Source organism: Enhydra lutris, unplaced genomic scaffold, assembly GCF_002288905.1.
Source record: "Enhydra lutris kenyoni isolate GAN:26980312 unplaced genomic scaffold, ASM228890v2 scaffoldscaffold55, whole genome shotgun sequence".
Lineage (NCBI taxonomy): Eukaryota > Metazoa > Chordata > Mammalia > Carnivora > Mustelidae > Enhydra > Enhydra lutris.
The window spans coordinates 5,401,508-5,422,855 of NW_019154139.1; the positions used below are offsets into that span (position 1 = coordinate 5,401,508).

The window sequence follows — 21,348 nt, forward strand, 5'->3', positions numbered from 1 at the left end:
CGCCTCGGAATGGAATTACATGCCAGTTTGTAACAGACACACTTCTCAGCTTTATTAGCAGTATCAAATTGCCTTTCAAAATACCAATTTACACACCCAACCAAAGCATATGAGAAAGAATTCCTGTCATTCTACCTACTCACCAACACTTGATATCGTTAGACCTTTTTTTCTTTAAAGATCTTATGTATTTATTAGAGAGAGAGAGAGAGAGACAGCGAGCACAAGTCAGGGGAGGAACACGGAGAGAGGAAAAAGCAGAATCCACACTAAGCACCGAGCCTGTTACGAGGCTCCATCCCACAACCTCGAGACCACGTCCTACGCTGAAACCAAGAGTCGGATGCCCAACCCACGGAGCCGGCCCAGCACCCCAATTATTGTTAGACTTTTAAATTATTTTTGTCTGATGCAGATAGAATGTCATCTCAGCTATGATTTTAATTTTTATGTCTCAAAACTTTATGCATTTTATAGCCTTTCTTTAGAATGTTTTTGGTAAAAATGTATTCGTTTTAAACTACTGTTTATTGAGTGCCCACAGTGTGCCAAATTCTGCTTCATTCGAGGTAATTATTAGTGAACAAAACAGACACAATATGCTCTCGTGGAGATTGCACGAACTCACATCAGGGAGAGGGTGTTCAACACATTCCTAAATGCGATAAATACGGGAAAAGACCTCATTTAGATAGTGGATCAAGGGAATGTTTATACACATTACATGTGCAAACGGAAAAGGAGCGTACCTTTCGCTGGTCCGTCAGTAACATGATGGCATGCTACACATCATTTAAAAGCGTGATGGTTGACATAAGTTCTTATAGGAAAAAATATCATGAGATACTGTTCAATGAAAAAAGCCCCTGTCCCATCTGAATGTATAGCCATGATTACATTTTTGTAAAGTTATATGTTTATATGATCATTATGGGAGCTTTTGCAACACTACAGAAAAAAAACTGGATGGAGAGACTCCCAGGTATCTTTACGTCCTTCTTTTTACTTTGCTGAATTGCTTGCATTTTTCCCTTTTGTTTCATTATAAACAGTCACAATGAAAATCCCTGAAAGGTTTATACATGCCACCAAGACACTATGTCTGTTTCACTCCCTGCTCTTTTCCTAAAAGCTCTTGATTATGTCAGAAACATTCTCCCAGAAAAAAACGTCATTGGAAACCAATGTCATCAAGATAGTAAAAGCAATTTCATTAATTCAGTGAATACATTGAGACTGTACTCCACATCTGGCTCTGGCTTCTCTCTGTGAACCCATCGCCCTGAAAGAGATAGGGGCAAATTTAGCCACATTTTGGGTTAGTTTTGTGCAACTTTCTAAGAAATTTAGGCCCTGCAATTCTCTAAATATTTTTAAAGGTTTTCCCATTAGATGTCCAACATTCCCGTGTACCCTATGGAAATTTCAGTGAATCGCTTCTTATTCCTTTGGTGGGTGGAGACTCTTGTGCATGTATTTCTATGTTCCAGCATAGAAAATATTTTAAAAATTATTTTTGTTAATATATAATGTATTATTTGCCCCAGGGGTAGAGGTCTGTGAATCATCAGGCTTACACATTTCACAGCACTCACTATAGCACATACCCTCCAGTGTCTATCACCCAACTGCCATCTCCATACCTCTGCTCCCCCCAGCAACCCCCGGTTTGTTTTGTGAGATTAAGAGTCTCTTCTGGTTTGTCATAATTTTTTTTTAAGTCACCTTATGTACTAGGTTGGTGGTTATTTTGTTTCTCATTGCAGTTAGAGGGTGTGGGGGGAACAATTCAGACAAAGTGGAGAGGGTTGGAAATATCAGAGAGTACCGTTATTACTCAATAACAAACAGCAGGAAAACCTTTGGAAATAAAACCAATCTTCATAGTATTTTTATGAGTCCTATAAAAATCAGTGGTTAACCTACTTTGGTGAATTTTAGAAGTCCCATAAGCAAGGCTCATTCACCCCGATTGTTTGTGATTCCCGTTTAAAAAAGAAAAAGAATAATTAAAGAAATGTACAATGTGTACTCTGTTTACGCAATCTTTATATTAATGATTTTCCTTAGTCTAAAAGCTACTTCTGCTTTTAATAAAATGTTGCCAGCTTTTTCGTTTGATTGACCCAACTTAATCAGGAGGAGCCTCGCATGGGCTCACAGTAGGAATGGCTTGAAAGTATATTAAGAAAGATGTATCAAACTGGCAGATCCACCGAATATTTTTAGCTCTGAAATTTGAGGTGAAGCTATTATATGGCTGTTTTTCCCTGAAAAACTTGTCTGCCTTGTCAGTTGAGTCGCTGGGGCTGGGGATACTATTCTGCAGTGAGCTCATCAATTAAACATTTGAAGTTCAGAACGTGCCATCGTTATCTTTTTGATCAGTTTTTGGAGGGGGAAATGTGACGAGATTTTGGTAAAAATACACTGGGTGAACAGCTCTGTGAAGTGGATTTCTACGAACGCAACACTCAAATTTTCGTTCCCTACAGCTTCCCAAGGCTTATGAAAAGGTTGAAAAGGCCCTGAGTGCTGGGGACCCCTCCAAAAGTGGATATGTATCTTTGAATTACCTAAAGATTGTCCTCGACACCTTTGTGTACCGATTACCAAGGAGAATTTTTATCCAGTTAATGAAAAGGTAAGAGTCCCATTGTTTCCTTGACAATTTTCCCACCCCCAAATGTCAACTGTGAGAATAAGGAGCCGCTTCATTTATTTTTTATTAATGTCTTGGACTTTTTTTTTCTTGAAAATTTCAAACACATGCAAAAGTAAAGAGAATACTGTAATGAATCCAGTCACGTACCCACTACCCAGCTTCGATGTTCAGCTCGTGGTCCATCATTTCATTTCTCTTCCTGCTCCATTTTCCATTAACCCCAGGCATTTTTTAAAGTTTTTATTTATTTATTTGACACAGAGAGAAAGAGAACGAGTGAGAGCACAAGCAGGGGGAGGGGTGGAGGGAGAGGGAGAAGCAGACTCCCATAGAGCAGGGAGCCCCAGGCAGGGCTCCATCCCAGGACCCTGAGATCATGACCTGAGCTGAAGGCAGTCACTTACCTGACTGTGTCACCCAGGCACCCCAATCCTGGATGTTTTTGAAACAAATACCAGATACCATATTTTACTGCAAAGATCTCGCTACGTCTTTCTAAAAGATAAGAGCGTTTTTAAAAAACATGGTAGAAATACTGGTTTTGCACCTAATAGAATTATCAATAATATTGTTAAACATCCAGCCAGGTTTCAAATCTAACTGATCATAGATTTTCTTTTACAACTTGAGTCAGGATCCAAATAAGGTCTGTGCATTGCAATTGATTGATTTCCCACAATTCTGTTTTTAGTCTGTAGGGTCTTGCTGCCTTTGTTAATTTTTTCCCTTATGATGTATCTATTATGATGTATTTATTACATGGTATTTCTTCCACCCGACGTCTGACTGATCTGCAGTGACATTTGACATGTCCTCCCGTCTCCCTCTCCCAACCCCCCTGCCCCTAAATGGATTGTTATTCAGATGCGTGTTCAGGTGTTCTGGCAAGAATACTTCCTGGGGGTGGCAGGCACGTGTGGACTGGCTGTCTCTCTTTGTGTGGTGTTAGCAGCCGTGGCTGGTCATTCTCACAACCATGCGCTCACCGGGGATTATAAAGTGGGGGTATAGCCCTTCTGTCATTTCTTCTCTTCTTGGTTGGAGTCCTTCTGTAATGAAAGCTTCCCTTCTTCAGCTGCTTGGTAACAACGAGACACACTTTGTCTGAGAAAGGCAGGATATCCTTAGCTCTTTCCTTCACTTACCACCTTCCAAGATAATGAATTGGTTCCCAAGCATCCTTCCAAAGTGAGCAATAAGCGATTTTTCATAAAAAAATGATCATAATTCATGAGTGTCCACATATTTGATGAGTTTCAGGTCATCATTATTCTCACTGATCTTCAGTCTGGACCGCCTTGGCCTTTCATGCTGGCTGCTGGGTCCTGTCGGTGCGACCCTGGCGGTCGCCAAAAGCTCTCTTGCTTTCTGACATGCTCCTGCTCTCCTGGTACATTTCTTGCCACCGACCAGGAGTCAGCCATTTCTCCAAAGATCCCTGCTTCGTTTAGAAATGGTGCACATAGACCAGACTCTGCATAAGGAATACTGTCTTTAATTTACCTGGTGCTCTGTCTGGGTAGCTCAGAGCACCCTGTCTCAGGGGAAGTAGGGTAGAGGCTACTGGAAAGATTGTCTTGTGAAGCTCTGGATAATTGCTGGACACCTAGGTTACCTAGAAAGGAGAGGCAAGAGAGAAGAGGGGGAAAATAGTATTTTTTTTTTAAGAGAGAGAGAGAGAGAGCACCTGAGCTGGAGGAGGGTCAGAGAGAGAATCTCAAGCAGGCTTCAAGCATGGAACCTGACACAGGGCTCTGTCTCACAACCCTGAGATCATGACCTGAACTGAAATCAAGAGTCAGACGCTTAACTGATGGAGCCATCCAGGTGCCCCAGGAAAACTAGTATTAAGCGAGGCCAACTAGATCCCTTCCCCAAAGACTCCTCTTTCCTTCTTGACCCTCCGTATATCCGGAGAGGATCACTGTGTGCTGCCACCGTGGCTTCTAGAGTAAAAGGCAAGATGTGGCCCTAGGAGTGAGTGTTTCCATGGCTCAGAAAACATTTCTGTTGTTCTATCCCAACATGGTGACAATTTTTAGGAAATACTTCATTGGATGACCAAAAGTCATATAGTCATTTCTCTTTATTTCATTTTCAAAATTATACAAGTAATAATTTAAAAACAATAATAAAAATAAAAACCAAAAAGTCACAATCCACCTTATGTAACAAATTTACTGCTTTCACGTTTCCACACTCCCTTCACCTGTATCCACATACATATGTAATTTTTATGTATTCGTAATTAAAGTACATCTACAGTTTTACGTTGTGCTTTTCAGATAGGGACGCATATGACAGACAGGCATGCTGTTGGTTTCATCATCTTCAAAATTACTATTTTAAGATTTTATTTCTTTCTTTACTTATTTTTAAGGATTTTATTCATTTATTTGACAGACAGAGATCCCAAGTAGGCAAAGAGGCAGGCAGGGAGAGAGGGGGAAGCAGGCTCCCTGCTGAGCAGAGAGCCCGATGCGGGGCTTGATCCCAGGACCCTGGGAAGGTAGAGGCTTTAACCCACTGAGCCACCCAGGTGCCCCGATTTTATTTATTTATTAGAGAGAGAGAGAAAGAGAGAGAGCAGAGGGAGAGAGAGAATCTCAAGCCAATTCCACACTGAGCACAGAGCCTGATGTGGGATTCCATCCCAAGACCCTGAAATCATGACCTGAATCAAAACCAAGAGTCTGGCACTCAACCAACAGAGCCACCAGGCACCCACAAAATTATAATTGAAATAGATGTTTATTGGGGCACCTGGGTGGCTCAGTGGTTTAAGCCTCTGCCTTTGTCTCAGGTCATGATCTCAGGGTCCTGGGATCGAGCCCCACATTGGGCTCTCTGCTCAGCAGGGAGCCTGCTTCCTCCTCTCTCTCTGCCTGTCTCTCTGCCTACTTGTGATCTCTCTATGTCAAATAAATAAATAAAATCTTTAAAAAAAAAAAGAAATAGATGCATATTGAGTCCCTTTCTCTACCAGACATTATGGAAAGTGCTAAGAACCTAGGAACAAATGACAAACAGTCCCACAGCAGCAGGGACCACCAGAACGATGGCAGCTATGAAGACCACAATGGGCGTGCAGAGTGAACATACGTATTAGGACACTAAGGGCAGCTGAGGTCATGCCATTGTGACAATGTGTTCTCACCAGAGACCCAGGGATTTCTGAATTGTGCCCTCTGTTGAGTTCACCCACAATTCCCAGTAGAACCAGGCACAAGGGACAACAGCACAGTGAATACCCAAGTATGGATATCTTGAATTATGAATCAGGTCTGTCTTCTGGTGCACATATCTGCATTAAGATTTGTCCTGTCTTCCTGTCAACTCTTCCCTTTATAATTATGCCGTTACCTTTCTGTCCCTCTCACTTCTATGGCCTGTTCTTCTTGGATACTGAAATACCCGTAGCAGTTTTCTTTGGATTAGTGTTTGTCCAGTGTATCTTTCCTCAACTATTTAACTGTCACTGTTACTACTACGTAGTATGCTTCTTGTAAAATAGCATATCTGTGTTTAAAAAATTCCAAATGAACATCTTTGCCTTTTCAGCAGTCAAGTGTAGCATGTTCCCGTGTCTTGTGACAGGCGTGTTTGGGATTTTTCCTTCTACCGCTCTATGGTTATCTCTCTGATTTTTCTCGGTTCTTTTTCTTTTTCCCTCCTCCACTGTGTTTGGTTCCGTCTGAGTTTTCCTTATCATGCACTTTCCCCTCCACTGTCTTGAGACTTAAATAATTTATTTCTATTCTTATAGAAGAAGTTACCCTTAAATTTTTACACATGTTCTGAACTGATAAACCCAAAAGTTCACAATATTTCTACTGTCCTGAAGAAAACAAGCGGCTTCAATGGACATGTTCCTATCTGCTAGTGTTTCGATCCAGCTTTGTTTTGGTAGGACCCGGATTAGTCTTCATTATTGGGTGTGTTGTTGTGGGTTTTTTGGTTTTTTTTCTTGCAATCCGTGTTTGTTTGTAGGTTTTCCCAGATTTACCAGTTTGTTGGCTCACCACTGCTTCTTCAGTCTGACCCCTCATTCAGAATTCAATTTCCTGAAGTATGTTCTGTAATAATCCTTTAAGTGAGGTGCTGTGAGTGGGCGGGGTGGGGGTTTAGTCTTTGTTTTCAAAAATGTCTATTTTCCACTCACTCTTTAATGGATATTACGCAGGGAATACAATTCTTATCTGAGAGCTGTCTTCTGAGAGACACTCTTTACCGTCTTCTGGCCTCTGCTGTTGCTGTTGCGAGTCTGCTGTCTAATTGCCAGTACTTTCTGGGTGATCTGTTTTTTCTTTTTCTGGTTGCCTTCAAGACTTTTCTCTTTATTTTTGTTACTTTCCAGTTTCCCTACAATGTGTCTTGCTAGAGATGTCTGTTTATTTAACCTCCCCAGACGCATGCTGTCTCACGGTGAGGATTAGTATCTTTCATGAATTCTAGAACATTCCCTGCTGCTACTCTTTGGGTATTGTCTCTACTCCACTCTCGCTGGCCTTTTCTTCTGGAAGTCTTATTAAATATTTGTTGAACCTCGTCCTTCCACTTTCGCTCTTAGACTCCCTTGCATTTTCCATGTCTTTATCTGTCTGGGTTCCTTTCTGACTGTTTTCCTAGAATCTGTTTTGGTTCCTAAACTCTCAACTGTGCCAGATCTTCTCCCAGTCTAGCAGTCTTAGGTCTCTGAGCCCCAAATTGGCATTAAACCCCAGCCTCTTAGTGCCTGCAGGAGATCCCAGGGCTGCCTTTAGCACAGGCTGCTCTGTCCAGGTCTGACACCCTCCCTAGGCTCTTGTGGGAATAACTCACATTCTCTCTGCCCCAGGCTTCCAGCACCTGTGGATTTCCCTTTCTTGGTTTCAATTTGTACCGTATGTTTAAGATCATTTTGTTGATATATTTATTCCAGTAAGTGTTGATATAGTTGATGTATTGGTTGATATATTTCTGTGATTATATGAGGAGGTTGGGGAGAGAGCCACTATGTTGCCAGAAATCTTACCTTAATGTGTTCTTGCTGGCTGGAAAGTTAGAAAAGTCTCCAGAGAGTAAACAGAGCTGAGTGGAAACTTCGAGAGATGTAGAAGAGTCTCCCACGCAGGTGGCTGGGGGAAGACACGCCATCCAGAGGAAGCAAGCAGCATTCCACTGGGGCTGGTGGATGGGGTCATGACTGCCCATCTGGGCTCTTCAGTTCTATAGACCAGAATGTTTCTAACCAAGTCACTCTGGAGTCTTTGGTTTCTTCAAATTTGCATATGTTCGTTCATTTATTTGTTCAGCCAGTCCATGGATAGTTCTGGAGCCTTCACTATGTGCCAGGTGCTGTGCTAGGCGCTAGGACTCATTGGAGAGGAAGACATGGGCCCTGCGCTCAGAGAGTGCTACCTGCTAGCGGGTGAGGTGACAGTCCATAGACACACCGGGCTGAAGGGAGGTGTGCAGAGTGATGGGGCCATCGTGAGAGTGTTAGGGAGGACCTCAGGAAGCTTCTCTGCAAATGAGCTTTAAACAGAGACCTGAGACACCAGGGGGAAAGCCCCAGGACAGGCAGCCCTGCCGTGTCATGGTCCAGGGCCTGGCAGAAGCCGGGCCAAGAGGGAGCCAGAGGTGGGGTAGAGGGCGGGCAAGGGCCCGGGAGGGGACTGGGGTCATGGCCACTGCCAAGGGGTCAGGGACAGGCTTTGTGTCCGATTCAAGGCCAGAGTGCAAATACTTGTGTGCATTTTTATAAGGATCGCCCAATCTGAAAAAATAATAGTGATTTATATCCCCCTCAACGTCGTATGAGTATTCTAGTTTCATATGCCTTCTGACATTGAATATTAACATTGTTTTAAAATATTGATAGCTTAAGAGGTATAAAATGGTGCCTCATTATTGTCTTAATTTATATTTCTTGGAGCAATGCTGGGCCTGGATGATTCCGTGAGGCCGCGCGCTGATCGCATCTCCCCTGATGGGAATCCTCCTCGTGTTCTGACTGGGGAATGCCCCTGCTGCCAGCATTTGAAGTCAGTTTCATCACCCTTCTGTTTAATAATTTTTTATAATTAATTAATTATTAAGAGATAACCCTTTTCTGTCATAAGCAGGGCAGCTTCGTGCTGCCGTTGTTCCCAGCCTGCTGCTTCCCCTTCGTTCACGTGACACCTCATTGTTCTGAAGTTTATGTTTTAATATAATCAAATACATTAATCTTCTTTTGGAATGTCTTCTGTTGCGTAATCTATAAATTCATCATTCCTGCCCAGGCTTGATATAAATACACTTTTCTACTCCGCTTGTTTTTCTTAGTCTTTGAAAACAAAACACTTTAATTCATCCTGACATAAGGTGGGCATCTAAATTCACATTCTTTTCCCAAATAGATAATCTGTTTTACCACCACCACTTATTATTCTTTCCCCATTGTTTTTAATGTCTGCTTTGTCATACATTCAATTCTCTCCATAATTTGGTTTAATGTGTCCTTCTAGTCTGTTCTGTCACTCTAGATGACTCTCCTGTGTGGACATTTCTGTACAGTGTGGTCTACACTGGCCCATCCAACTGCTGTGTTGTTTGCCGTCTCACCTTCAGAGAGAACACCAGGTTCCCAGCACTGTCACGGTGATTTCTTGACCTTAGAGGGTGATGATTGGGGACTTACCACTCATTATGTCACCTCCTAGGAAGAGAGAACCTGCTTGTTTCTACGAGGAAAGCACTGGCCCCATGAAACAGGCGTCAGAGGTGCGACTGGTGTGACCCCCAGTGGCAGCGAGTGGCAGGGCTGTTTCCTCCCTGCCTTGCTCTCCTCTCCGGCCACTGAGGAAGCAGAACAATGCAGACTGGTGGGAGGGACAGTGTGGGGACACGGGCACACCTGTTGTTGCCAGAAGTGAGCAGCCTGATCTCCCCTGGACCTGCCCTCGCAGCTTCATGGGTCTATGATTGTGCTGGGCTAATTCTGTATGACTTTTGTAGTGAAAAAACACGAAAAGTTCACTAAAAAAATCTGTACAAGAATGCTCATAGTAGCTCTGGTCATAATTCACCCAAATGGGAACAGCCCCAAGTGTCCTTTAGCAGGCGATTGGACAAGCAAACTGGGCCATCCACACGATGGCGTATTTCTCGGCGATAGGAAGGGATGAGCTTTCGATGCGAACGGCACTTGAATCCCAGCGACATTCGGAAGAACCAGTCTCAAAGGCTGCTGCTCTAGGAGTCTGTCTCTAGGACATTCAGGAGAAGACAAAACAGTAGGATCAAAGAAGAGGTCATTGGTCTCTAGGACTGGGGGCGGTGGGGGGAGGTCCGACTCTGGAGGGGCAGCACCGGGAAGGCGATGGGGTGATGGAGCTGTTCTGCGTCCTGTGTGGGGCGGTGGTGATGCGAATCCGTATGTGGGTTAAAACTTGTAAAAGTCTACACGGAAAGAAAAAAGTTCATTTTAGTGCATCTTAATTTGAGAAATAAAACTTAAAAATACATCCTTTAAAAAAATCGCAGACAACATAGGAAAGAATAAAGCAAGAAAGTAAAATAAAATCTAAATCTTCATAATAAAGGTTATGGCTTAATAAAATGGCTGGAGAAATTATTCCTCCTATCCAACTCAAGAATGGATAGTATAGGGAGGGAAAAAAAAAAGGCATCTTGTTGAGTTTGTTGTGTTTAGAAAAAAATACTCAAGATCTAGGGCCTAAATTAAAAACCCTAGCATCTTGGTAATAAAGTATAAATCTTGACTGCAGTCATATTCTAGAGACTTTAAAAAGCCATTTTCCATATATATTTTTATTTTAATGTAATGGTAGACTTTAATTGAACAGCTAACTTGACCTTTATTGCTAACGTGCTGTGCTTTTCAATGTTGCCTAGGCTTTTATATAAAGTACATCTGTTAAAAATAAAATCAGTGTTTAAACATGAAGAGTGGGGTTTGAGGGAGAGCTGAGGGGAAGGAATAAAGGCAGCGACTCGCTCTGACTTGTGTATTTGCCAAGATACTTTCTCATCCACCATGTGAGCACGTTCTTGCTCAGAAACATGTCCCGGTGAGAATCTTCCCACTCACCCCGGGAGCGCCTAACAGGAGCTCTACAAGCAGAAACAATAAGCCATTTAGCCCAAATTACATCAAACGTAGAACCAATACCCAGTGGTATGTTTTCAATTATTGTCCAAACCTCTTTAACCCACATGGCTAGGATCTCTTCCATCTATGTGACATTCTGGAAAAGGCAAAACAATAGGAATGGAAGAGAGATCAGTAATGGCCAAGACCAGGGGCAGAGGAGGGTGTGGCTCCGGGGGGGTGGAGCGCAAGGGGTGGAGCGCAAGGGAGCTGTTCTGTACTCTACCATGGTGGTCTAAACCTCCGACATACAGTGGTCAGGGTCCAGGCAGAAATCAGATGGACACGAGTTTATTGAAGGACGCTTTACTCCCATGAGGGCCAGATTAAGTGAAATCAGCAGATGGGGAAGCCTTTCTCTCTCCTAGGCCTGAAGGGAGCAAGGCAGATAGCTAAAGAGGAGGTCACTGGAGAGCAGATAAGGTCTAAGAACATGGCCGTGGCCACGTGGCAGGGAGGGGGCTGGGGGGAGTAATTAGCCCACCTTCTCCCCTCTTGCCTTCCAGTCCCCTGGGGCACCCAACCTTCTTTTCACAGGATCTCAGTGCTCGATGGTCATCTCTTTATTGGCTACTCTTTACTCTCTACTGGCTCAAGGCACGGTGCATCCTGTAGAACAGGTCCCTAAGCCCTGGGGATTTCCTCTCAGCTGAATGTAGATCAGTCATCAGAGAGCTACCAAGCATCCTATCAAGTCTGTTCTGGTGATGGGATATGTGGCAAGACCAGCATGTTCTGTGGACCTGGACTTATTGCCATACCGTCACCACCATCAGATGAGTCCTTCCGTTTTTTTCTGTGATGGCAGGACATCCCAGTGGTGCATAAAGCTTTCTGGAGGTCCACAGATGATGAGAAGTAATGGAAGCGTTTCAGGCAGGCAAGGCAAATTTGTGTCTGGAATATGCATCAAGACAGATCACTGCTCCCTCCATGTGGAAAGGGGTCTGATGGAATCTTTGCAAGGTGACTAGGAAGCCCACGTAGGGAAAGGGGCCATAAAAGGGCTCAGGGTTCGCCTCTGCCATCGGCAGCCTGGGGACTTATGTGGGCAGCAGCTAGCTCATCTTTAGTGATGAGAAGTCCCTGTTTTCAAACCAAAGCACAGCGTCCATTCCTGACCACAATGCACAGCGATCTCCGTGACCACTTTCATATGGAAGCCCATGTACAAGCACCAGGTTGCCTGGGCAAAGTGACTGACCAGGACCTTCAGGGCAGGTCAGCTTTACTCCTGATAATCCACGTGGCTGCCCCCCCAGTGGGACTTACATAGGACATAAATACCTTCAGAAGCCGTGCTTTTCTGTGACGAGACAACAATTTACGCTACAGCTTGAGCCTTGCAAATCTTTTCTTACTCAATGTCCCACTCAGAACTGCTGGGTTACCCAGAACAGCAGAGCAGATCAGAACAGCAGGACAAAACCATCTTCAAAATCCAGAGACACCTTTCAAGCATACGAATCTTTTCTTGCAATGGGCGGCAAAAGGCTAATTCACTGGTTTTTCACTTTGGAGGGACTATGCCAGCAAGCCTTAGACCTCTGGATCCCTAGTAACTTGGCCAGACTGGAAGACCTTGAAATTCCATGGGGTTTATCTTCTCTGCTTTTCTGAGGCCCCTGGGATATTTGTTATTTCATTCTTAGTAGATCCAGTTAATATAATATCATCGTGTTGTGGGCCAGTGTGGTGGTTGTAGCCACACCAGAACAATCCATGGCCACGTGGTGGGGTACCTGGGTGGCTCAGTCTGTTGTACACCCAACCTTTGATTTCGGCTCAGGTCATGATCTCGGGGTGGTGAGATCAAGGCCCCTGTTGAGCAGAATCTGCTTAAGATTCTCTCTCTTCCTCTCCCTCTGCCCCTCCTCCCTGCTTGCTCACTCTAAATAAATAAATCAATAACTTAAAAAAACAAAACAAAACCATAACACAGCTCCTTGGCCAATATCTGTAGGACTCTCTGGGCAAGCCTTGATCAGAGTTCCCTCACATTATAACATGGCAGGAAGCAGGTGATTTGACATAGTCTTGAGATAAGATTTGGAGGTGAACAGATCTCCCGGCTGTGTAAAGGGAAACTTGAAAAGGAGATTGAAACATTAGCATTTGATACGTCTATAGCTACATACCAGATGCCAGGGGCTGTGTTGATTTGCATGTGTGACTGGCATCATTGCTTGATTAAATTTACAATAATCCAGTCATTTTCAAATATCCAAGTAGCTTTTGAATCGGGAAACGGTGATTCAGACAGAGTATGGTAGAAGTCAGCCTCTTGCCCTCGTCTTTTATTCTGCGATGCGCTCCAGGGAAGCGGTAAGATTTTTAAACCCTTTGCTAAGCATTGGGTTTTCCACTTGGTCCTTCCTATCATCATAGCCCCTTATTTCATGGATCAAAGGACAAATATGAGGGTTCTGCAGTGACAAAGAATGACTGTTTCCATCATGTATTCTGAGCCTGGAGAAGTAAGCACAGGATGAGCCTGTAACCCTACCTGACCCTCTACAACATGGACTTGGGTTTCTTCTCTCCTCCATAAGCCTGCACCATGACCCGGCAGACCAGTCTGGCACCTGGGCTCCCATTGGATTATCGTTAGTTCAGAGTCACTATCTAATAACCCTGGGTGGTCTAGGTATTTTCTTTCCCTTCATACATAGTCCTTTTGGTATGGCTGAAGGATCTTCTGGGCAAGGTTTGAGGGAAGATTCTTTGTATATGCATATGGCTATATTATATGGTTGTTCCTCAAAGGTATCCAGATTCTCCCTTAATTAAGGGGCTTTGGGTCTGTGAATTGGTTTTGATCTGTGACCTGGGCAACAGGTCATGAATTCCCATGTTAAGGACCAAGTCAGTCTTCTGCCCATCAGACCTAGAATTTTCAGTGTATTCTGTAAATATCAGGTAGCACCTTGGTCTTTCCTAAGGACCCTGTGTTCGGTTAGCCAGTGCCAGAAACCCTCGTGGGCTGAAACACCCTGATTATGTCCTAGCTCGTGGTGGTGAGTTCTCCCAAGGTGTAGCTATAGAAGGAGGTTACCCAACTCCTAACTATGAGGACATCTCATGACTGTTAATATGTTAACTCAACATCATGAATATCCACGAGGGGAATATGTGGGATTTTGCAAACTTGTTTTGTTTGCAGAATGATGCTGCCCTAAATGGTCATAGGAGCGATGTGCACAGCTCGTCTCTGTGCTCCCCTGGCCAGCAGACCACTTCAGGCCCTCTCTGCCTCTCTCTGGGACGTGCAGTTCTGAATTCCTGTCTCATGGCATGCTGGAGTGGGGTGATGGAACGTGTTACAAGTGATGTCATTTACTACTAATAAAGTTAAAATAAGCAAGTTATTTTGCTTTCTGGCAATGTACAGTGATTGTCCCCAAGTTAATGCCACCTTCAGTTACTTGCATGCCCTTATCTTTGAAGAGAGGAAGGGGCAGCTTACAGCTAGCGTTAGCACATGTCCAAACCTTGGCGGTTTGTGGGGGCACTTGTCTAGGACATGGGCAGCGGTGGTGTGGACTGGGACTTGGCAAGCCCCTGGCTATCGTGTCCTTTCATACACAAGACAGCTCGAGCCTGTATCTCATGCACTTTGTTCAGGCCAACACCTACCCTCCCTCCTCCAGAATTTATTTGGCTTTCTGGTGGAGTTTTATTATCTTGGTCCATTTGCCCAGTGGCCTGTTTCTCTTCAGTGAGCTGCAAATCTTGACCCTATAGCTACTGTTCTCTCTGTGGCCTCTCTTGGGGCCCCATAATCTCCCTTCAGAGATCCTTAGAAATGCAGTGTCAGTGGGCTTGGGGAAGAGGATGCTAAAAATCCCGAATGTGTTGTTTCTTACCAACACATATTGTTAACTCAGAAGCCAATAAACCAGCTCTAGATCATGATGCATGGGGCAAATCTATCCCAGATAAAGCAATCAGGGAAGACTTCTTGGGGGGAGATGGCATTTAAGATGAGACCTTCACGAAAGCATCAGGCATGCAGAAACAAAGTCTGCTGTGTTGCACAAATTTAGAGTGCACCAGTCACGTTGTATTTCCTGTGAAAGAGCATCCAGGCCAACAGTCCCATGCAGAAGCCTTCATGGAAGTGGGACCTTGGTATAGTTGAAGACAGGAGGAAGGAAAACAGGGAGCAGAAGTCCAGAGTTTAATACTGGACGTGTTAAGTTTGAGATGCCTGTTAGAAATCTGACTACTGATGTTGAATAGGCTATTGGAAGCTCAGAGAAAGAAGTCCAGTCTAGAGAAAGAAATATGGGTATCAGCTTTGTACAGATCAGTCTAGATAGTATCTCAAGCCAGAGAATAGAGGAGGTTGCCAAGAGAGAGCATATGGATAGAGAAGAGAAGTGAGAGATGGGGGTTGTTAGCATCAGTGACTGGGCCGAGAAAGAGGAGTCAGCCAGTGAGGTCGTCCGTTTCCCACACTTGTTACACCCTCCTTTGTCTCTTACCGTTGCCTTCCCCCGCTCCCCACCCCCCATCACAGGTCTGCCCATCCTTGCGATTCTGATGAGTCTTTCCCTCTGGCTGAGCCTTCTTGGTTCCTCTGGCTCATGGGATTAGTCTCTCCACCCTGTTTCTCTTTGCTGCCTCCTCGGACAGTACCCACTTGTTGAATGGAATCCAGACTGTAACAAATCTGTGTTTTCCTTTTCCCTACTCCATAGATGGAGCCGGGTGCTGCTGTAAGTCTCTACCTGGATTCACAGGATGGGAGGATGGGAATGCTTAGGGCCCCCAGCATCAGAATCCAGAGAGAGAGCTGCCTGAGGCAGAGAGAGAGCGAGCGAGCACCCCTGGGACATTTTTAAGACTAAAAGTCTCAACTATAGCTTTGTGACCTTTGGATAATGGTTGGTCATGTGATTTCTAGCAAAATTGGCACTGATTTTTCAAAAATTGTTTCATTCAGTGTTTATACCTGTTGATTATAAAAGCTGTTCAAGCTCAAACTGGAAAATAGGGGAACCATGAAGAAAAAACAAATTACCCATTACTGTAATAGCCAGAGATAACCGCTACTGGTACTTTAGTATATTTCCTTCCAGAATTTTTTTGTGTGCACACGTACACAGACACCACGCACACTTAACATTGTTGAGGTCCTATGACACAGTATGATTACCAGGAGCATTTTTGTATGTCCTTGGAAAGCCTTTGAAGTTAATTTTTAATGGCTACAACATGTTTTGTTAACCCTTGAGTCCAAAGTTTGAACATGTCTAAGGTTTCCGTTACGTATTGCTCAAATGCATTTCCGGAAGGTGTTAATTTATTCTTATGAGGGCGGCTGGTGAGAGCCTTTTTGCCAGCATTCCACATTGCCACTTCTAGATCCTTGCGAAAATGACCGGTAGAAGCAGAGTTGCTCACCATTGTTTTGATTTCAGGTCATTGGTTGCTGTTGACTTGCACGTTTTTCATGTTTATAGGTTTTAGTTACTTTCTCTGTGAATAATTATTCGTCTGTGACCTTTGACGACGTTCTATGTTTTAAAAATGTTTTATTCCGGGGCACCTGGGTGGCTCAGTGGGTTAAAGCCTCAGTGGAGAGCCTGCTTCCCATCTCTTTCTCTGCCTGCCTCTCTGCCTACTTGTGATCTCTATCAAATAAATAAGTAAAATCTTTAAAAAAAATGTTTTACTCCAGTAGAAGTTACTAAAATAAAATTCATTCTCAAGGTCACAGTTTAATGAGTTTAGCAGTTGTATCCCTTTATCTAACCCCTGCCATAGTCAATATGTAGAATATTTTCATGTTCCTATAATTCTACTCTCGGCTCTTTGTGACCAGCCCCTCCCTTCTCTGACCCTCAGCTCCAGCAACCACTGATTGTTCTCTGTCATTGTCGCTATGGTTTTGGCTTTTCTAGGCTTTGTCATAAATGGAATCAAACAGGATGTACCCTTTTGTGTTGGACTACTTTCTCGTTTAACCATGTTTTCAACATGCATCCATCCTGTTGCATATCCCAACATTTCTTTTTTTTTTTTTTTTAAGATTTTATACATTTATTTGACAGAGAGAGAGAGATCACAAGTAGGCAGAGAGGCAGGCAGAGAGAGAGGGGGAAGCAGGCTCCCCGCTGAGCAGAGAGCCCGATGCGGGGCTCGATCCCAGGACCCTGAGATCATGACCTGAGCCGAAGGCAGAGGCTTAATCCGCTGAGCCACCCAGGAGCCCCTACATTTCTAATGGCCAAGGTGTGCTCCACCATATTTGTTTACCACAATTTGCTAATCCATTCACCAGTAGACAGACATTTGGGTTGTTTTCAGTTTGGGGTCATTATGGAAGATACTTTATAAACATTTACGTACAATTCTTGGGGTGTATATATGTTTGTATTTCTTGTGGGTAAATACCTAATAATAAAATTGCTGGAGTGTAGGTTTGAGTGTATGTTTACACTTATGAGACACCGTCAAACTGCTTTCCAAAGTAACTACTGTTTTTGCACTTCCATCAATAGCATGCAAGAATTCCAGATGCTTTACACCCTCCTTAATGCTTGGTATTGCCACAATTCTTAATTTTACCCATTCTAGTAGTGTGTAGAGGTATTTCATTTCGTTTAATTTGCATTTTCCTGATGACTAATGATGTTGAGCCTATTTTCATGTGATTATTGACCATTCATGTATATTCTTTTAAAAAGTATATGTACAAGGGACGCCTGGGTGGCTCAGTGGGTTAAGCTACTGCCTTCGGCTCAGGTCATGATCCCAGGGTCCTGGGATCGAGTCCCGCATTGGGCTCCTTGCTCAGAGGGGAGCCTGCTTCTCTCTCTGCCTCTGCCTGCCGCTCTGCCTGCTTGTGTTCTCCCTCTCTCTCTCTCTGACAAATAAATAAATAAATAAAATCTTTAAAAAAAATAAAAAATAAGAAAAATAAACATAACATTCATGTTTACCCTCCTTTCTATCTCATCACCTTCAAGAGTTAACACATCTCCCATAGGCTTAAAGAAAAAAAGTATATGTACAGATCTTTTGCCCGTTTTACTGGATTGTTTATTTCCCTATTATTGATTTGCAAAAGTTCTTTATATATCCTAGATACGAGTTCTTTGTTAGCTACATATTTTTATATATTTACTCTCAGTGTGGCTTGCTTTTCTCTTTTCATAACTCTGTATTTCAAAATATAAAAATTTCTAATTTTGATGAAATATGTTTTCTCTACTTAAAATTTTGTTATGGGTAATTTTTACGGGAGATCCATTTATAGTCAATTTTTGTGTATGGTGTGAGGTAAGGGTGGAGATTCACTCTCTTTCTGTCTAGATATCCAGTTGTTCCAGCATCATTTGTTCAAAAGGCTGTAATTTCTCTGATGAACTACTTTGCACCTTTGTTGAAAATCAGTTGACTGTATAAGTGTGAATATGTTTCTGGACTCTAGTCTCTTCTATTAAACTATAGGTTTTATTTTCACATCAATACCACACTGTCGTGATTACTGTAGCTAAAGTACTGCAGCTTAAGTCTTGAAATTAGGTTATGCAAGTCCTCCAGACTTGTTCTTCTCTTTCAAAAGTGTTTGACTATTCTAGAGTCTTTACCTTTCTCTACATTTTAGAATCAGTTTCTCAGTGTTAAAAAAAAAAAAAAAAAAAAAAGCCTGTTAGGAATTTGATTGTGAATACAGTAGGGAGAATTGCCACTTTAACCATATTCAGTTTTCTACTCCATGAGCATGGTATACCTTCCCACTTATTTAGATGTTTAATTTACATTATATTTAGTAATCATGTGTCTTTAAGCTCCTTTTGGTTCTGACACTTTCTCAGACTCCCCTTGTTTTTTCATGACCTTGCCAATTTTAAGGATTATTGGTGAGATATTTTATAGAGTGTCTCTCAACTGGGATTTGACTGATTGGATTGGGACAATGTGTTCTTGGAACACCACAGAGGTAAAGTATAATTCTTGTCACATCATACCAAGGGTACATAGTATCAGTGTGACTTGTCACCACTGAGGTTGACCTTGATCATGTGGCTTAAGATAGTTTCCTTTTATTTTCAACCTATATCTGTCTTTAGAGTAAATGTGCATTTTGGGGTGCCTGGGTGGCTCAGTTGGCTAAGAGTCTGACTCTTGACTTGGGTTCAGGTCATGATCTCCACTAAGTGTGGATCCTACTCAACATTTTTTCTCTCCCCCTCCCTCTGGCCCTCTCCCCACTACTGCTTGCACACGCTCTCTCTCACTCTCTCTCTCTCAAAAAACAAAACAGTAAATGTGCCTTTTTTGTGAAACCATAAATCTGGATCTTTTAAAAAAAATCCAGTTGTGTTTAGTCCATTAATCCAAAGTGTTTAGTCCATTAATCCAAAGTGTTTAGTCCATTAATATTCAAAGTAATTACTGATATATTTGGATTTGAGTCTCCTGTTTTTCCTTTTTGCTTTGCTCTTTTTCTTCTTTTCAGATAATTGATTTTTTTTTTTTTTAGAATTGAGTTTTAATTTTCTTATGGCCTTTTAAGCTATACTTCTTTGTATAATTTTTCATGGGGATTATAGTATACATCTTTACAACTTCCAGCCTGTATACAATTAACACTGTACCACTTCACATAAGATGTAGAACCTAGGGGCGCCTGGGTGGCTCAGTGGGTTAAGCCTCTGTCTTCGGCTCAGGTCATGATCTCAGGGTCCTGGGATTGAGCACACCATATCAGGCTCTCAGCTCGGGGGGAGCCTGCTTTCCCCTCTCTCTCTACCTGCTGCTCTGCCTACTTGTGATCTCTCTTGCTCTGTCAAATAAATAAAATCTTTAAAAAAATGTAGAACCTATGTAAGCAATATAAATCTACATTCTGCTTCCTGTTCCTTTATACTGTAGGTATTATATGTGTTATACTTACTTGTGTAATAAACTTCACAAAACAATGTTGTTATTTTCTTTATATAACTATGAATAAATTAAGAAGAGAAAAAGCAAGGAAAAAAAGTAGCCTTTGTATTTTTTCAAATATTTACCATTTCTGATACTTTATTCTTTCTTTTCTGAGGAGTTGAGGTCTCCATCTACTATCATTTCCCTTCAGCCTGAAAAACTTCCCGCTAAAGATGGATTCCCTTAGATTTCTTTTATTCAGAAATGTCTTCATTTATCCTTCATTTTTAAAGGATATTTTCTTAGCTGGAAAATTCTTGGGTGACTTCTCTTCTTTCTGTACTTCATGATGTTGTTCCACTTCCTTTGGCTTCCATGGTTTTGGATGAGAAGTCATCTGTTAAATTGTTGCCCTCCTACAGTGATGAGTAATTTTTCTTTTGTTACATTCAAGATTTACTCCTTGAATCTGACTGTGTAATGAGCATAGACATGGCCTCTTTCATGTGTATTCTATTTGATTTTTATTGAACATCTTCAATCTGTAAATGGATATCTTTAATCAAATTTGGAGAAATTTTGACCTTTCTGTCTTCTGACTCTCTTTTCTGCCCCATTCATTCTCTCCTCTCCTTATGTGATTCTGATTGTATGTATGTCAGACTTTTCTCCCTAGTAATGTTCTTGTCCTGTTTTGTAAAATATGTTCTATAATTTTATTTTATCTTTTATTTCATCATTTTTATTTTTTAAGACTTATTTATTTGAGAGAGAGTGTATGTGCTCAACATTTTGAATATTAAATTGTGAAGACTGAATTTTGTTATTATTATTTTTTCGATTAATTCTCTTTCTTTTGTCTTATAGGCAGTTATCTTGGTTGGACTCAAACTGCAAATTTTGTTTCTTGGGTGGCAGCTCTGATCTTAGTTCAGATCTTTTGTGTTTGGCTAAGCAATACTGAGTAGGTTCAGAGCCAGTCAGAAATGTGGTAGGACAAATCTTGTTCCTTCTCTTCTAGGATTTCCTCTTTCTCTCTAGGGTTATGGCTCACCTGGGTTTGGTCTTCTAGTCTTCCAGGACATACCTTTCCTTTTTTTTTTTTTTTTTTTAAACTGATGTCTTGCCACCGCTTGTGCTGCAGTGGCTAGCCCCAGGCGGAAAGCACTGAAAATACTCACAGCTCCTCTACTCTCTGTGTGGATTCCCTACCAGAATGTGCCCACTTCTGTTCACTCTGTAGTTGCCTTTGGTATTACACCCAGCACTTATTGTGATTCTCGGCAGGGGAACTGGTCTGCTAGGATCTTACTGAGCTATCACTGGAAGAAGAAATCAAGTCTTAGTTTTCCTTATATTAATTTGTACAAGCACTTAATGTTTTAAGAAAATTAGCAATTTGTTATGCATATTTATGATAGATAACTTTGCAAGTCTGTTGTTTAGCTCTTAAATTGTTGTTTCAGGATTTCTGGTGTATGGAAATTTTTTATGTTGATGTTATTAACTAGGGAGATTTGTGAACCCCCTCTTAAATATTGCTTAAAAGCCCATTCTTATTCTAATACCAGGTGAATATATGCCTGGATTTTCCTTTTTTAATGGTCCTAGTGTTTACATTTCACTCCATCTATTTTGAATTTATTTTAGTATAATCTATGGA

General features: G+C 42.2%; 1 protein-coding gene across 1 annotated transcript in view; it reads left to right on the top strand.

Annotated features, from left to right (window-relative positions):
- Positions 1-21,348, top strand: part of LOC111157666 (EF-hand calcium binding domain 6) — a 202,967-nt gene that overhangs the window by 58,730 nt on the left and 122,889 nt on the right. The window contains 1 exon segment of the mRNA XM_022519282.1: positions 2,496-2,644. Within this exon segment, the coding sequence (XP_022374990.1) occupies positions 2,496-2,644 (149 nt within the window).